Raw genomic sequence first — 18,230 nt, 5'->3', positions numbered from 1 at the left:
CGGTCAAAGATACTTGACTTCGGTCGGGAAGACTTGGTTTATTACCAAGAGGGTTAACTACGGTTAACCAAGATGTGCCAACTTCGGTTGGAGAGTTGTGCCAACTTCGGTTGGAGAGACTTGGCTATAATTAAGGCGCCTCGACCCTTGGTCAAAGCTCCTTAATTATAATCAAGAGTGTTGACTCCGGTCAACAAGAGAATAAATATATATTTTTATATTTGTTTAGGTGTGCACATGTATTCAGTGGGGACGCCCACCGTGACTAGAATTAGTCCACAGTGTGTTATTTACATGCAAAGCGCTAACAATTAATGGGTGCCATGGTGGTGCACTTTAATTAATTGTTGCAGGTACTAGGAAGAGTTATTTTTCCTAAGCGTTACGGGAGCCTAATAAGCATCTAGGAGGCGGTTCGTGTGACCAAGTGCTTTGAAGACTCCAAAATGGCCCTTAGTGGCATGTAATAGGACTTAGTCTAGATTTTAGACAAGTGGCATGTTGCCAATTTGAAATGAGCTTGAAGCTCTTGTAAGGATTCACGTTTTGAATGTGTGGTATCAGACAGCTCTACGCTGAACTCTTGTAACAGATTCTCTTCAAGAAATAAAATACCTTCGGGGGGGTTCAGCCCGACATGTTGTCTTGGGCCCTAGTGTCTCTGTTGAGAGAGAGAGAGAGGGAGAGCAAAAAAAAAGGAAGTGTGCTTGCTGGCCTTTACGAAGGAGGTTTCGTTCACAGTAATTGCTGTCTCTCAGAAGAGCGAGATGTATTTCAGCTGATTTGGGAGACGCCTCAGTGAGTGGTACTGCAAGTGGAAATGCATCTGCTAGTGCATATTAGCCAAAGCAAAACAAATAGAAGATGTCAAAGGGAGCCTTGGCCAAGGCATGGGAGTCACAGGCACGGAAGGATGCATACATTGCTCTCCGTTGTTTTTTCTTTGCAGAGGGTATTGGAAGGTGAGGAGCCCTTATTTTTTGGAGATGGTTCATGCCATTGGCCAAGTTGGGCCTACCTTCAAGCATCCATCCCACAATGTTTTGCGCACACGGGAGCTAACTAATGAAGCAGTATGCATAGATCAAGAGATGCTACAGTTTCAGGATAAGTGGAAAAAATATGGCTGTAGCATAACTTCTGATGGCTGGCCTAACACTCGGCGCCAGCCTATAATCAATATCAAGGTCTCATGCATATTTGGCTCAGCCTTCTTGAAGTCCGTGGACACAAGTGGGCAGTATAAGTCAGGCATCTTTGGGATACTGAAAAATGCCATTCTTGATGTTGGGGCTGAAAATGTGGTGCATGTGTGTATGGACAATGCATCTAACTGTGTGCGGGCAAGTGAATGTAGGCCATCTCCTGGTGGTTCTAATGATGCCCTATAGGCCATGGTATGTGCCTTGTAGGCATAAATATAGGCACTTGTAGTGTTAGTACCTTTTAGGCCACATAGGACACTTAGTCCTATGTGATACCTAGGACACTTAGTCCTAGGTCTAGGTACAAGTACCTTGTACTCTATATTTTCATAATCTTAGTTGACGTGACGGCTAAGTCTCGTGCGACTCTTTGCTACCTGCACTCTCTCTTTCATTCGATCCTACAGTGGTATCAGAGCTGAGGTAGACTCGTCTCCTGCTCACCGGATTTGTCTAGGATCGCTTGAGAGAGAGAGAGAGTACAGATAGCAAAACGTAGCACAAGCCTTAGCCGTCACGTTAAACTTGGATTAGATAATCAAAAACAAAGGAGTACAAGGTACAAGTACCTACACCTAGGACTAAGTGTCCTAGGTGTCACATAGGACTAAGTGTCCTATGTGGCCTAAAGGACACTAATACTATAAGTGTCTTTATTTATGCCTACAAGGCACATACCATGGCCTATAGGGCATCACTAGAACAACCAGAGGATGGCCTACAAACCCCCCTCCATGGGATGGGCTGAAGTACTCTGGAAACGTCTCAGAATACCTGGTATTTTCTAGTCATGGTGGCACATGTTCATCCAAAAGGATATAGCCACCTATGAATATACAAGGGATGTCAGATCATGTAACAAAGGGAACCAAGTGTAAAGCCTGTCGAAAGACTTCGAACTTGGGATGAGGAAGTGCCTTTGTAAACATATATGCTATGTTGTCCTTTGTGGGAAGATAGGACAACTCTATGTCTCCTACTGACAACCGCTCTCGAACATAATGATAGTGAACTTCAATATGCTTGGTACGCGCATGAAACATTGGGTTACGCGCAATGGCCAAAGCACTCTGGCTGTCAGTGTAGACAATAGTGGAGGATGTCTGGCGAATACCAAGATCTGTAAGTAACTGTCGAAGCCAAACACACCCTACTGTACTCAGCCTCACAGCTAGACGTGGCAACTGTTGGTTGCTTCTTGCTGAGCCAAGAGATACATGAATTGCCAAGCAAAAAACAATTGCCAGTATGTGACACTCTGGTGTCGGAACATCGTGCCCAGTCACTATCCGTGTAAGCATGCATGGTAAGAAAACCTTGATCACCATAGAAGAGGGCCAAATCTTGAGATATCTGAAGACTCTCTTCACTGTGTGCCAATGCTGTGAAATGGGCATGTGCAGGAATCTGCTGAGCTGAGATGCTGCATACTGCAAGTCCGGTCTGGTGTGACATAAATAAATAAGGCATCCAACAGCCTGCTGATAAAGAGTGATTTCGCGTGGTGGGCTCCCATCATGAGCTGAGAATTTGAAGCCAAGGTCCAGTGGAGTAGAGATTGGCTTGCAATCCTCAAACTGAAAACGATCAAGGAGCTGTCCAATATACTTGGACTGAGACATCATGATACCCCCCTCAACATGAGCAAACTGAATGCCCAAATAATAATGGAGCCGTCCCATGTCTGACATGTCAAAAATCTGCTGCAAATCAGCCTTGAAAGCTGCAATTTGCTGAGTATCTGGGCCCGTGATGAGCATATCATCCACATATAAAATCAGCACTAAAAAATCAGATCCACTCCCACGGACATAAAGAGTGGGTTCTGTGGGACTATTCTGAAAACCAAGGGATAGTAAGTGTGCATGAATTTTGGCATACCATGCCCTGGGTGCCTACTACAAACCATAAAGGGATTTTCTAAGCCGACATACCTTATTTTCAGAATTAACAACCTCAAAGCCAAGAGGTTGTGTGACATAGACTTCTTCCTGCAGATCCCCATGAAGAAAAGCAGTTTTGATGTCAAGCTGGTGCACTTGCCAATGATGATGGGCTGCAATGGCAATGACACATCTAATGGTAGTATTTCTGGATGTGGGAGCAAATGTCTCCTCAAAGTCAATGCCTTGTTGTTGGGCATACCCTTTTGCAACAAGACGGGCTTTGTATCGATCTATGCTGCGATCAGATTTCCTTTTTAATTTGTAGACCCACCGTGTTCCAATGGCATGCTTGCCGAGAGGGAGATCTACTAATTCCCATGTGTCATTTTTGGCAATAGATTGTAACTCAGCTCTCATTGCATCCATCCACTCTTTGGTGTCAAAAGCATCTTTATGGCACAGAGGCTCTTCATTGCAAACTGTAGCAAGGAGTGCAAACTCAAGAAAGTGACCATGCTGTCTATTCCCTGATCTTGTCCGGGCAGCAAAAGGTTGATCTTGTTTGCTGTCCCTCAATGTATCAAGAAGCCATCTGGGAACTTGCCTTTGCTGTCTATTGACAGCTCTTTCTTCAATGACTGCATCATGAATAGTGGGATCATTTTGTGCCAGAAGAGAAACCTGCAAATCAGCATGAGGTTGTGGCTGATTATTGCTTAGTGGAGGGCTTGCAGGAGGCTCATGTTGCTGGTCAAAATCCTCTTCTGATGATGGCAGAGGTAACCAAGATTCAAAGGCATCAAACATGTCAACATCTGGCTTTACTTTGCAGTCCACAAGAGGAGAAGCTGAATGTTCAGCAAAGATTACATCTCTACTGACAATAATCTTCCCAGTATTTGGTTGATATAACCGATACCCTTTGCTCTCCTGGCTGTAACCAATAAATATGCATTTGATTGCCTTGTCATCAAGCTTATGTCTCAGCTGAGATGGTACATGAACATATGCAAGAGACCCAAAAACTTTCATGTGTGAAAGTGAAGGCTTTCCATGCTTCATAAGGTGTAACAGTCTTCAATGCGCGTGTAGGTGATCTATTCAGCACATAGTTGGCACACATTACTGCATCAAGCTAAAATTTATTGGGCAAAGACTTGGCCTTAAGCATGCATCTGGCCATCTCCATTTTGGACCTATTTTTCCTTTCAAAAACAGGATTCTAGTGAGGAGTGTAAGGAGTTGTGCATGAGTGAAGAATGCCCCGTGAAGACAGAAATGCATCAAACTCCTTTGACATATACTCTCCCCCCCTATCTGTGTTGAGGGTGACAAGCTTGCATATTCTCAACCATATTCAGCCGTCTCTGAAAGCATAAGAAAACTTCAGATTTGGCTTTTAAAGGATATACCCAGCAATATCTTGTGAAATCATCAATGAGAGTCATGAAATACTTATACCCCCCAATGGCATTTGTCCTCATTGGGCCTCAGACATCACTATGTACTAGCTGCAATTTCCTTTGTGAGAGTTTTGGACAATTCTTTTGAAAAGGAAACCGATGCATCTTACCCAAAAGACAACCCTCACACACATGTTTGGAAACTGTGTGAGTTTGAGGTACATCATTTGCCATTTGCTGTGAATGTAGCTTTGCAAGAGCTCTATAATTGAGATGACCCATTCTGTCATGCCAAAGATGAGTTTCAGCAAGCTGTGAATCTGAAATTGCAAATGCTTCAATAGAAAGTGCAGCTGAGTGATGATCAAGGTGATAAAGCCCCTTTTGCAAAGTGCCAGTGAGAACTATGGCATTGTCATCACGAAGATCATAAACTAGGCATCTGTAGCCATCAAAAATAACTCTGAAACCTGAAGTGGCAATTGCTGAAATTGAAATCAAGTTGACTTCAATTCCAGGCACAAAAAGAACATTTGTCAGAGTAACAGGATGGCTTGAAATGGATGTGAGCTGCACATCTTCAATTCCTTTAACAGCATATGAAGGATTATTAGCACATGTGACAGTCCCCCCTTGAGGTGCATCAGCTAAAGAATGAAACAACTGTTTGCAAGATGTGACATGCTTGGAAGCACCACTATCAACGTACCAGGACTGAGCATCATTAGTAGTAAAGAATGCATCAGCTTTGGAGGGATCAAATGAGCAATGGACAGCCCATGCCCAATCATCCTGAAGAGCATGTGCATGTGAAGCATCTTCTGGCTCATAGGATTCAATAGCATGTGAGGCATTAACTGTCAATCCTGCTTTCTTTTTCTCCGAAGCAATGCGCTTCATGCATTCTGAAATGTCATGTCCAGGCTTGCGACAATAGTTGCATCTTTTCTTCTTTGACTTATCTGCTGTATTTTTAGATGCATGGGAGGAATTGCAGCTGCTATGCGCAGATTTTGGCTTGTCCATAGGCTTGGAAGCCTTGCCTCTTCTTGTCTGCTGTGAAGCAAATGCATGATCAGGAATAATGGCTTGTCTATTAGCTCTACTTTGCTCTTCCTGCAAAAGCAAAGTCACTAGCTGATCAAAAGAATAGTGGTCTGGATTACCCATGGCCACTAATCGAAGGGTTGTAGCAAACCCTTGATATGTATCTGGCAGTCCATTCAATGTGGTACTGACGAGTTGTGAATATGGCACCACCTCATCAATGTTGGCAAGTTGTTCCATGAGGTCCTTGACCTTTGTCAGGTATGCATCCATAGACTCACCTTCATTCATACTGACTTCCTGTAATTGCCTTCTCAAATATGCAACACCAGCTTCATTGCGAATCTGATAGAGAGAAGCCAATTCATCCCAAGTATCCTTTGCTGTCCTGCAAGACCGGATGTATGGAATAATGATTCTCTTGCATGATAAAGCAATGCATGAATGTGCATTTGCATCTCTTGGATCCCATCTTGACTGTTCTTGAGTTGGAAGAGCAGCAGCAGGAGTGCTAGAGGAAGAGGCATCAAGAGTAGTATCCCCTGCAGAAGGACCAGCAGTAGAGGCAACCACTGTAGCATTGGCTGGCCTCAGATCAGCCCCAGAAACAATATTCCACAAATGCTTTGCAACAAGAATATGTTTCATGAGATAAGACCACATCGGATAGTTGGTGCCATCCAACTTATCATCTTCACGAAGAACTCCAAAGCTTTGTGCACCTATTTTTGAAGATCCTTCCCTTGGCTGATAGGGAAGGGGCTACCATGGGACTTGTATATGAGCTCACTGATTGGATGGTCGAGAAGATAGCAACTATTGATGGGATTGACTCCTCAAAGCTGGCTGATGTTAGAGCCTTATGTGTTGATAGGTGGGATATAATGCATTCTCCATTGCATGCGGCAGCTTTTGTTCTCCATCCTATTTGAAGAGAGAAAAATCTAGATGGTGACAAGGAGGTGCACGATGGGTGGATGGATGTCATAGAGCGGTACGCCAAGTATGATGTTGACAGCCAGGGCACCTTATGTGATGAGTTGGATATTTACAAATCCATGTCAGGCACATTTGCTCGTGCGATTGCAAAGGATGAAAAGAGAATGCACCAAGGGGTGAAATGGTGGGAGACATTTGGGGCTCACACACCAAATTTGCAGCGGTTAGCTCTTTGAGGGCTCTCGCTCGCAAGGCACATGTCCTTCTCCTTGTGAGAGGAATTGGAGCAAATTCTCTCTTATTCATATTAAAAGAAGGAATAGTCTGTTTCCAAAGAATACCGAGAAATTAGTATACATCCATACTAATTTGCGTCTTATCTCCAAAATCAAGGAAAGGGGATTTGAGAAGATAGAAGTGACCCTGGAAATGATCAACAAGGAGAAGGATGTTGATAGGCTGCTCGCTTTGCAAGCAGATACAGAGGGAGAAGAGATTGCAGCCCCTATTGTTACACTTACAAGAAGGATGGATGTTGTTGCAGCTTCAAGCAGCTCTAGTCTTTTGGAGTCCCATGGCAAGGCAGATGAAGATGATAGTGATGAGGAGGACGAGGAGGATGAGGAGGGTGCAAGCATTGATGCAGATGATGATGAGGATGAGGATGAGGATGAGCAAGAGGATGAGGATGAAGATGTAGCTTGAGGCTTGAGCCTCATCGGTTGTGAATTGTCATGCATTTCAGGCTTTATTTCCCGGCTTTTCTTTATGATGTTTTGCCTTTCATGTTTTGGTGTAGTTACTAGTACCTACTTCCTTTGATCATGATGTTTGGGTGTAGTATTGATGATTGATCTATGATCTATGATTCCATCATTTGACACTGTATCAAAATCTAGAATCCAGATGACTACGGTCTTTGGAGGCTGGAGTCTTTCATGAATGATGAATCACGATTCACAACTCATGAGTGATGACTTTAAAATTAATACAAGTTTCAAGTTTCAAGCTGAAAGTTTAATACCTCTATGTCAATTTAATGTGCATTGTGTACAAATTACAATGATCAATCTATATTTTTTTGATTTTTTGGGGGTAAAATTAGGGTCACGTATGTTTCAGTCCCAAGGGCTGAACCATACTCCAATCGTACTTCCGTACTCGTATGACGTATGCGTATGGTAACGTATGGAAAAAAATATGCAAGTTGCTGCAAGGCATAATTAATGCCCAGGAGTCCCCTTTTTCACACAAAACAACCTAGGCCTTGCCCCTCATTTTTCATAGGGTTTTGCCCACATGCAAGCCCGCATTAAGCGCTAGAAATCATGCCCTCGTGACAATTATGATCTTCAACAGGTCCAGGGCAGTCATGTACATCCATTTGTGCACCTTAGACATGATAACGATGGAGGTCGTCGCTTCCTACACATACTTGAGAGGTAATTTTTTGTGGCTTGATTTGCACGATGAGAGCAACGATGCAGGCTCCACTGAGCAAGGGATATGCCGTGCTTGCTAGGCCTGAGTGGCAATGCTTTCACTCTCATGTTCAGGATCCCTTGACCAAGTCTCTACTCTTTGACTCTTTGGTCGCTCCAGTATGCATGTACCGTCGTCCATCAGAGGTAGACTAGGCTCGAGTGGAGAGGCTCCAGGTTCTCTAACAGTCATAGATGATTTGTATATGCCATCAACTCCACACTAGATCATTTTGGCTGAGATTGGGGTCCCCCTCTTCTAGCTTGGTGTAGCATTCTAGGTGATCACATGCCTTCTTTGTAAGGGATTTTGGTTCACCTTAGACATGATAACGGTGGAGATCGTCGCTTCCTACACATACTTGAGAGTTAATTTTTTGTGGCTTGATTTGTACAATGAGAGCAATGATGCAGGCTCCACTGAGCAAGGGAGGGATATGCCGCGCTTGCTAGGCCTGAGTGGCAATGCTTTCACTCTCATTTTCAGGATCCCTTGACCAAGTCTCTACTCTTTGACTCTTTGGTCGCTCTAGTATGCATGTACCGTGATCCATCAGAGGTAGACTGGGCTCGAGTGGAGAGGCTCCAGGTTCTCTTATAGTCATAGATGATCCGTATATGCCATCAACTCCACACTAGATCATTTTGGCTGAGATTGGGGTCCCCCTCCTCTAGCTTGGCGTAGCATTCTAGGTGATCACTTGCCTTCCTTGTAAAGGATTTTGGTTCTTGGGCCTCAAGCCAACACAAGTTACCATGGCTTGCCTTGTTCGCATCCATGAAATGAGCAACTGAAGGCGATCAGAGGTTATTGGTATGCTCGTACATGCAAATGGTTCAAGAGCTTGAGACTTCACAGACAGATTGCTTCCCTTTCAGTTTAGCTTGGTAGCCCACATTTTGCTGGCAAACTTTGTGTGAACTGCCAAGTGGCTGTGTCCTTGTAAGATGACATCCTCTTTTGCTGAAGATGAAATGTGCAGGCCTTCTTTAATCTTGGAAAACCAGCTAAGAAATCTGCATAACCCAATTTGCCATGTAGGCATCTGTCAGCTCCATGGAGCTTAGTTGATTGTGCATTGTCTTTCAGCTGTGTTTTTATTTTGTTTTGTACTGTTATTTGTACATTGACAGTGAGCAAGTGGTTGTTTTTGAAGTCAGGTTCGGGGCCAGATAATTTTGAAGTGCCATGGGACTCTCAGCTCTGGCTTGGCTCATTATCCATTCTCAGAATTTGAATTAGTTGCGGATGAGGTGGAGATGACTGATTCGACAATGAAGGTGAGTGGATTTTGCTTTACGTCTATTTTGTCCCATTTATTAATCATAATTTGATGATTGGGTACGATTGGTTATGTTGATACAAGTCTATTGTGTGCCAAAGCTCATGGATTTGGAGGCCTTGTAGGATGTCACAGTTTCAGGACCACAGCATGTATTTCATGATTCCAAGTTTAGGAATCAATGAGAGCTGTTGAGATTTTTCTTCAATAAGTGATAAATTGATCAAAGTACCTTGCTCAAATGTAGTAAGTGGACCTGTAGGTATATGGTTCACTGAGGCTTTCTGTAAAAGTGCTGCGAATGTGGAATTCTGTTATGCAAATTGATGGTGGAGGGGGAATCATGGTTGAGACTTCAACTGTGGATGCTAGTAACTTCGTGTTGCTGCGGGTATGTTCCCTTGAAGATGCTTAGGTTCATTAAAAATATTTGATTGGAGCTCTCCAAGGAGTACAAAAGCCAACTGTTCTTTAGCGTTGTTAGTGACTGACTTTCTGTGTGCAGGAGGGATCGACGATCATTTCAAATTCCAATCTTGGAGTTCATGGCCAAGGTTTTTTCAAGTTAAGAGGGCCAGGGGATGCTATTAAAGCACAAAGACTATTCATTTCGTTGTTTTACAATGTGAATGTAAGTTGCCATTTCTTATATGGACAAAGGCTCCAATAATTTTGTTTTTATTTGTAAAAAGTTTTACTTTGAATGTCTTTTGAGAGAAGTGAACTCGTTAGCAAAAACTTACGCCCCTACATTAGTTTCTCGAAAGGATCTCATCTCAAAATACCAGAGTTTTTGCAAGTCTTCAGGGTTTGTTTGCAACTCAAGTATCCCTTTCCGTTGTGCTGTTTGGAAGTTTCACAAAATTCCAAAAAAGCCAAGATTTATTGCAGCTTCTTTTGAGACTGCTTCAAAGCCATGTTGCCTAGTGTCTATGAACTTTGGAGGGACTTACTAGGAGGCAGATGTTCCCTCGCATTCAAGCTGGATTTTAAATGACTTTGTAGGAGTGATTCCTATTGTTAAAATTTTTAATTCCTCTCGAAGCATTCAGGAAAAAGAGTCTCCTATTCTCCTTCAAACCTATGATCGATCTTTTTTTTTTGCGCAAAAAGTAGTGCTAGTTATATTACTTGAAAGCGAGAGTACAAGAAGGCCTAAAGGCCAGCGGGCTGCAATCACAAACCAAGGAATCAAAATGCTAAATACAAGCCTCTCAGGGCATAATCATCGGAGAGTGGACAAACAGCCACGGTGGAGGGGCGTAATGCCACTGAAGACTCTGAGTAGAGTGCTGGAAGAACAACTCCCGGTGGTCCCAGTCGCGAAGGAAACGTCGTCTCTTTTCCTTCCCTGCCCGGGACTCTCCTTGAATCTGATCCCACTGACCCTTGAGCGTGTGAACGATCGTGCTCCAAATGTCTGTTAGGGTCTGGGTAACGGAAGAAGTCTGATCTCCTACAGTCTGCGCGCATCTGGAAGTCCAGATATGCCAGCCTGCAATGCTCCCTATGATCTCCCAAACTGGGTGCCGAGGCGTCGCTCCTGCATCTGTTTCTGTCAGATGTCAAGGGAAGCTGTCCATGTATGCCCAGGTGGCTGCGTGATGAAAAAGACGGGATCCTGTCTAGAGAACTCATAGGCCAAGTGATGTCCCGTCTCAGTGCTGCACCAGCAAACGGCTCCCCAAGTGATCGGTCCTAGCTCGGGTGTAGCCCTCGCTAAGATCCCCATGACTCCCTTCCAAACCGTCTGCGCATGCGAGCAGCTCCAAAGGCAGTGCTTCAGGGACGACTCCTCCTGAAAACACATCTGGCAAAGCCCCTCCTGCCCCATCTGCCTCAGCCAGCTGCCAACTGGAAGCCCCTTGTGTGCCACCATCCAAAGGAAGTAGGAGATCTTCCTCGGCCACCAGCTAGCCCAAAGAGTCTTTCAGAAAGTGCGAAGAAAGACCAAAGATATCCCCTGGGCATACCACCTATGTGCCTGTGTGGGTAGCCCGCGCTGGAGAGCCCCAAGAGCACGTCGACCCGTGCGCGCACTGTAAGAAAAGAAGGGGGTAGGGTTCTCTGAGGTCTCCGATGGTGGCCAGCGCCACTCTCCTGTCCTGGTCCTGCATAATCAGGGGGTCTATATGCCACGTCTTCCCTTGCAGCCCTACAATGCGCAGGCGCTGCCAGGGAAGCTGGGGGTCGATCACGGCCTCTCTGCTCTGTAGGCGACTGTCATCAGTGACGGAGAAGAAGTGTACCGAGGAGTCCGAGAAGAGGTCTGCAACCACCAAAGGAATTCCTCGTGGAGTGAACTGTCCTAGCCACCTCTCATCTCCCGGGAAGAGCTATCCGGTGACTATGGGAATCCTCCAACCTGCAGGAATGGCAGCATCAATCTCCACTCGCCGAGCCTGGAGCCCACGTGCCGTACCTACTGCTGCTGCCAGCTCGCCTGGGCTCAGCTGGCTGTAGACATCCCTCCAAACCCGGAGCGAGCGCGCGGGCCCACGCGCCCAGAGCGCCCAAGGGATATGGGATCTCTCTCCAAGTTGGCGACCTGTAACATCTGTCACCTGGCTGCTCCAGATCAGGGGCTGTCTGTCTATCTCCTCTCGGCAGCTAGGGGGAACTTGGGAAAGGCTGTGTCGCAACTTCCTCCAGACCGAGATGAGGCTACGGAGGAAGGGGGAGCAGGGCTGAGTCAAAGGAGCTGAAGTGAAGATCCATCGGATAGAAGGCTGCCAAACACCCCCTCTCTGGGGAGTACACGCGCTGAGACCATGCTGTAGCAAGAGCTTCCACGTCTGCCCTCCTGGGGTCAGACCGCGGATGACTAACTTGCCAAGAAGTGCTTGACTCTGCAGTTCTGGATCTATGATGCCGAGGCCGCCCTTTGTCTGAGGGAGAATGACCGTCTGTCAGGCGACCCTAGCTCTGGTGGTGCTGGAATCGTCTGAACCAGACCATAGGAAGTTCCGCACCAGTCTCCTCAGCTGGGCTACACATGATCTCGAGAAACACCAGCAAGAGGCCACATACCAAGCAGTGGCAAGAAGGACCTGGTTGACCACAAGGGCCCTGCCTGCCAAGGAAAGCCAAGCCGTGCTCCAGAAAGCAAGCTTCCGTCGTATGGAGGCTAGGATCGGCAAGAACTGCTGAGCCGGTGTGATGTCCAGGCCTATCTGGAATCCCAGGTAACGTGTCGTCTGTCCTCTAGGGATCCAGCGAAACCTCATGAAAATACCCCACTGTGAGCTGGCTCTCGAATCCGTAAGAAAACCAATTGACTTATGCCAGTTGATTTTCGCCCCAGTCGCAAGGCAAAAAATCTCTAGGGACAGTCTCACTCGCTCCAGTGACTCAACATCATCCTGCACATATAGGGCTGTGTCGTCTGCATACTCGGAGTCCAGAAGCTCTGCATCAACTCGAATAGGGAGACGCATCCCGCGAAGACCAGTGGTACGGGCTCGAAGGAAGTGGGTCATGGCCTCCGCAAAAAATAGGAAGAGGTATGGTGCTAATGGACAGCCCTGACGCACCGAGCGCTTGAGTGTGAATCTCTCCCCCATCCTGCCGCTGATGATAACCCGACTGAAGGCCGATCTGTAAAGGCTAGCAATACCTTTGATCCACTCGTCCGGGAAACCAAACCGAGAGTGTACCTTCCAAGAAGGACCAGTCTACCCTGTCGTACGCCTTCTCAAAGTCGAGGAGTATGGCAAGGTGCTGGCCACTGTGCTGAGCCCATTCCGTCGCCTCTGAGAAAGTGAAGATGTTGTCCAAAATGCTGCGATCTTGGACAAAACCAGTGTGGGTGTCATGAATCAAGTCGTGTAGCAGGGGGCGGATGCGGCTACTGATCATCTTGGCGAGGATTTTGTAGGCGGTCGGGAGGAGGGTGATAGGGTGCCACTGTCTGATCTCTTGACGGTCCCCCCCTTTGGGGATGAGGCAAATCAGGCCTGTCGCAAGGCTCTCTGGCATCTGCCCACTGGAGAAGATATGCTGGAAGGCTGCGAGCAAGGGCCGGTGGATCTGCTCCCAAAAGGTGGTGAAGAAAGCTCTAGAGAGGCCATCCTCACTTGGGCATTTCTGCCCATCAATAGCGCTCACTGCATCCTGCATCTCCGCCACGGTGAAAGGGGCGAGAAGGGCGTCGCTCATGCTGGGCTGCACAAGCCGCGGTGTAGATCTCCACACCTCCTCCCTGCAAATGCAGCCACGAGGGTCTAGGGGCAAAAATTTGGACCATTTCTCGATTTGTGCGTGTCATCCTTGCGCAGGGGCCGTGCTAATCTTCTCTGTATCGTTCCAATTTTATCAGATGTCTCCGAAGAGACACCTATGATCGATCTTGTTCGTGACCTTTAAGAATTTATGTACAAAGATGCTTATGCTTTTGGAGAAGGAATCTATCTTCGTGACTCTTGTGGACTGAACTGCAATTCAAGAGGGGATTCTTGTGTTTTCTTAGATCTTAGAGTTTCTCAAGCTACCGTAGGATTAGAGGTTGATATATATGATAAAATATTCCTTTGCTATACAAGATAGCTGAGCCCACTCTCAATCACGGTGGGAATTTCGAGTGCAGCAAACTGCCATGTCCCTCCAGTGGGGGAACCCATGGGGCTATATCATATGACTTAATGATAGTGTGTTTATGTGGATGAGTCTGGTAAAAATTACAACTTGTATGCTAGATTTAGCTAAAATAATCATTTGATGATCCCATGCCATGAGTGTGGTAAAAGGATAACATTACTTGAGCTTGTATGTAAAATGTGTTTTTCAGTTAAGCAGCCACCTGCCAGTCTTCATCATCATCAATTGTAGTCCAAAATGGTATAAGGCGGTCTCACATAAGGACGCCCAAACTGTTTCCACACCCTAGTCAAACTAGGCATCATCAAGGAGCCCTTCTTATGAGAGAGACATCTGAAAAATATTGGCATGTAAAAGGGCTCCCATGCTCCCTCCATCTTCTAGGGGAGACGATGTTGGAGCAGTTCTGACCCAAGGGTGAGGCTATGCACTATAAGCTGGCCCAATAGGGCACGAGTTTGCATCTCTAGATAGATGACAGCTAATGCCCCCCCCAGATTGCGCGTGCCATATGATCCGTGTGCCATCTGATCCTACCGATAGGAAACTCTTGACAAGATATCGCTTGCATCCTTGATGGAAACAACATCAAGAGGCAATGTAATAGACCGTGGCCAACAAAACTTGTTGGACCAACAAAGCTTGGCTTGGTAGTGAGAGTTTTGTGGAGTACTAATAAAACAACTTAGATTGATGCTCTCCAAGGTTGGAGCTATATCAGTCCCAACTTGGAATACTTCGTGGTGTGTGCTTTGGCCGTGGGAAATCCATCAAAAGCTCAAAGTCACCCCCTAAGTGAAAAAATAATCCCTTTGTTGGAACACGAAGCCTATAGACTTATGCCAGTTGACCTTGGCCCGTGACGTACACAATTTCTGTTTGATAAGCAATGTATCCTCTTTGGTTTGGTACTCGATGCCCGGGCCCTTCATAAGCATGGTTCTATTGTTCACAAACTTTGGATAGGATTTGTGGAGGACAAGCTTGGGGGCACATCCTTTTCATAGTTCTCCCTAATGGAGAGGAGGCCATGGGAGTAATTTATCTTCTCTAGAGCCGGAGCTCAATTTTTATAGCGGGAGATGGATGTTTTGGCAAGCTTATTTTTTGTTTTGAGAAGCAAAGGCATGATGCGTCATGGGTTGGGGATTGGTCCATGCAATGGGGAGGCTCCACAGTGATTCTAGCAAGTATGTCAATACCCAATCACTTCCCCATATTCCTCTCATTGAGTACCCACGACTCAGATTACAGCAATGAAGAGTGCAGACCCCCGAATTTCTCTACCAGGAGGATGTGTTCAAGGTGGCTATATCACACGTTAGGTGTGTAAAGGATCCCCCCAATAGGTATGGTGGGCACACTGTAATGTGGAGGCTCTATAGAGGAGCAGTGTGGCCATTCACGAGCTCGGTGAGTGGCAAGTATTGAGTCAATTACCGTCGACTTATTACTTGCTCATGAATGGCCACACTGATCCTTGATAGATCCTCCACATCACAGTGGCTGTCGTTATATGAGCAAGAGTGGGTCTTGCGACAGGATTTGGTCTCCATTGAGAGACTCAAATAGCAATAAACAACTTCCCAGTGGCTGGCGGATCAGTATGAGTGTGCCTAAGTAGATGCTTGGGTGACAAGAGGTCAGACAGCAAGAGTTCTCTCTATATTCACCGAGAGGTAGATGGGTATAGAAGGGGATAAGATTATCTGCCAATTCTTCGAAATTACAAGGCCTGGATTAATAGGCACAGAGCTCTAGTGCCTTCACCATGACCAATTCATTTGGAGATGACCACCGCTTTCTACAAACATTTGTTTGGGGCAAAGCAGTCCCTAAGGTAGAGGGAGCATGAAAGGAGGTTTGCGCCCAGGTCCCAACGCGGTTTTAGGTACCAGGGTTGAGCTGCTTGGAGATCTTTGATTCTTGATGGATGCCAACCTCCCTTTCTCGAATGGAATATGCCTTTTTTCCAAAGGAGAACTACAACTTCAAACCAAAGATGGTTGGGATCTTATACCTTAGCAACAATCTTTCAAGGGGAATAGAACTAACTTCAAGTATGAAGGAAATGAAGAGAGTGAGAGCTAGAGAGAGTGAGAGAGTCGAAAGCTTAGAAGCTGTAGTTGCAAAAAATAGAGTGTAAAAGAGTACAACACAAAGTGAGTAGGATAAGGTTTTGTCATAGTGACAAAACCTTAGTAGTCACTAACCGTAGTTAGTGAACTAACTGCAGTTAGGGGGAAAAACCTCTAAATGAGGGAAAAGTGCCCCTAACTAACTTATTATATTACATTGGTCACTGCTGAATTATATCTATAATTCCAACACCCCCCTGCAGTGCCAATGTCATGTACAAGGCTGATCAATCACCAAACGGATATAAGTTCAGGGCACTGCGAAATGCCTCAAACTTCTCACGTGGTAGTGCTTTGGTGAAAATATCTGCAACGTTGTCATGTGTGGACACAAAGATCATACTGATCTCTCCTGCATGCAACTTCTCTCTGACGTAGTGATAGTGAACCTCAATGTGCTTCGTGCGAGCATGAAACACTGGATTCTTTGCCACTGCAATGGCACTCTGACTATCAGTGAGAATTGGAGAAGGACCCTCCAAAGACAGATGAAGATCAGCAAATAAACGTCTCAGCCAGACACATTCAACTGTTGCTGTGAAAGCTGCCCTGTACTCAGCTTCACATGATGAGGTAGCCACTGTAGATTGTTTCTTGCTCAGCCATGAAATGCAAGATTTTCCCAAAAAGAAACAATTGCCACTAGTGGACTGCCTAGTGTCATAATCACCAGCCCAATCTGAATCACTGTAGGCATGCATCTGCAAGTCACCCCCCCTGGGAAATAGTGAGCCAAAAGACTTGGTGCCTTGCAAATAACGGAAGATGCGCTTAACTGCCTGCCAATGCATAGTTTTGGGGCTGTGCATGTACCTGCTCACCTGAGATACTGCAAACTGAATATCAGGCCTAGTATTGCAGAGATATATGAGGCATCCAACAGCTTGACTGTAAAGTGTGGCATCAACTGATTCTCCTGCATCATGCATTGTGAGTTTCAGCCCCGGTTCCATAGGAGTAGATATGGGCTTACACTCTTGCATGTTAAATCTGTCCAAAAGTTTCTGAACATACTTGGACTGAGACATAACAGTGCCACGTCTCTCATGAGAGAACTGGATCCCCAAATAAAAGTGAAGCAGCCCCAAATCTGACATATCAAAGTGGGTCTGCAAATCAGTTTTGAAATCTGCAATTTTGTCGTCATTGGACCATGTGAGCAGTAAGTCATCAACATAAAGAAGGATGACTAATATTTCCCCCCCATCCATCTTGATGTAGAGGGTGCTCTCAGTAGGACTATTGTGCAGCCCCTTGCTGGTCAAAAAGGCATGTATCTTGGCATACCATGCACGAGGGGCCTGTTTCAGCCCATATAAAGCTTTATTAAGCTTGCAGACTTGAAGTGCATTTGCTGTAATTCCAAAACCCGGAGGTGGTTTGACATACACCTCTTCCAGCAAGTCCCCATTTAAGAAGGCTGTTTTGATGTCCAACTGATGAACATTCCACTCAAAGTGTGCAGCCATTGCAATTACTGATCGGATGGTAGTCATCCGGGATGTAGGAGCAAAAGTCTCCTCATAATCTATGCCCTTTTTCTGAGCATAGCCTTTAGCAACCAGCCTGGCTTTATATCTGTCAATGGAGCCATCTGGCTTCCGTTTGACTTTAAATACCCATCGTGTGCCAATAGCATGTTTACCCTGTGGCAAGTCCACAACATCCCAAGTCTGATTTTTGGCAATGGACTGCAACTCATCGTGCATGGCATTCATCCAATGCACATTACCTTGTGCCTCTTCAAATGTGGCAGGCTCCTCTTCATCAAGGAGAGTACCTGCATATGCTGATTCCACTGAATTAGCACCTTCCATGTGCCTTGCTGCACTGCGAGTCCTGCCAGGTAACGGAGCATCAAGTTTACTCTCCCGGAGAGTCTGTAACAGCCAGTTTGGGACTGTTTTTGCTGCATGTATGTCTGCAATTTCTTGCTGCACCACTTGTTCCACTGCCTGTGGAGGAGGCATGACATCCTGTGGCGGAACTGAAGCATTTGAAGGTTGCTGTAAATTCTGATTTGGATCAGAAAAATCAGCAGGGGAACCCAAAGCAATGGGTAGCAACCCTTGAAAGACATCTTCTGAAGGTGAAGGCATTTGAAAATCAGCCTAAGTGTGAGCTGAATTTTCAGAAAATATCACATCTCTACTTACAATGATTTTGCGTGTAGCAGGATTGTAGAGACGATACCCCTTGCTTTCTGCACTGTATCCAACAAATATGCATTTGATGGCTTTATCTGACAATTT

At 45.7% G+C, this 18,230-nt stretch overlaps 1 protein-coding gene, 1 non-coding gene and 1 pseudogene across 2 annotated transcripts in view; 2 read left to right on the top strand and 1 right to left on the bottom strand.

Annotated features, from left to right (window-relative positions):
* Nucleotides 1-18,230, top strand: part of LOC147885004 (ephrin type-B receptor) — a 95,774-nt gene that overhangs the window by 53,341 nt on the left and 24,203 nt on the right. The window contains exons 5-7 of the mRNA XM_087397902.1: nt 9,123-9,242; nt 9,507-9,635; nt 9,750-9,875. Of these exons, the coding sequence (XP_087254028.1) occupies nt 9,123-9,242; nt 9,507-9,635; nt 9,750-9,875 (375 nt within the window). The remainder of the gene's footprint in view (nt 1-9,122; nt 9,243-9,506; nt 9,636-9,749; nt 9,876-18,230) is intronic.
* LOC147885006 (uncharacterized) lies at nt 6,309-7,454 on the top strand (annotated as a pseudogene).
* On the bottom strand, nt 13,476-13,578 carry LOC147885005 (U6 spliceosomal RNA). Its single transcript, XR_015543603.1, has one exon. It is a non-coding gene; the product is annotated as a U6 spliceosomal RNA (small nuclear RNA).

Source organism: Dipteris shenzhenensis, chromosome 26 (assembly GCF_047967505.1).
Source record: "Dipteris shenzhenensis isolate YYH24624 ecotype China chromosome 26, Dip_SZ_1.0, whole genome shotgun sequence".
Lineage (NCBI taxonomy): Eukaryota > Viridiplantae > Streptophyta > Polypodiopsida > Gleicheniales > Dipteridaceae > Dipteris > Dipteris shenzhenensis.
The sequence above is the reverse complement of the archived record's forward strand: the minus strand, read 5'-3'. Positions and strand labels throughout refer to the sequence as shown.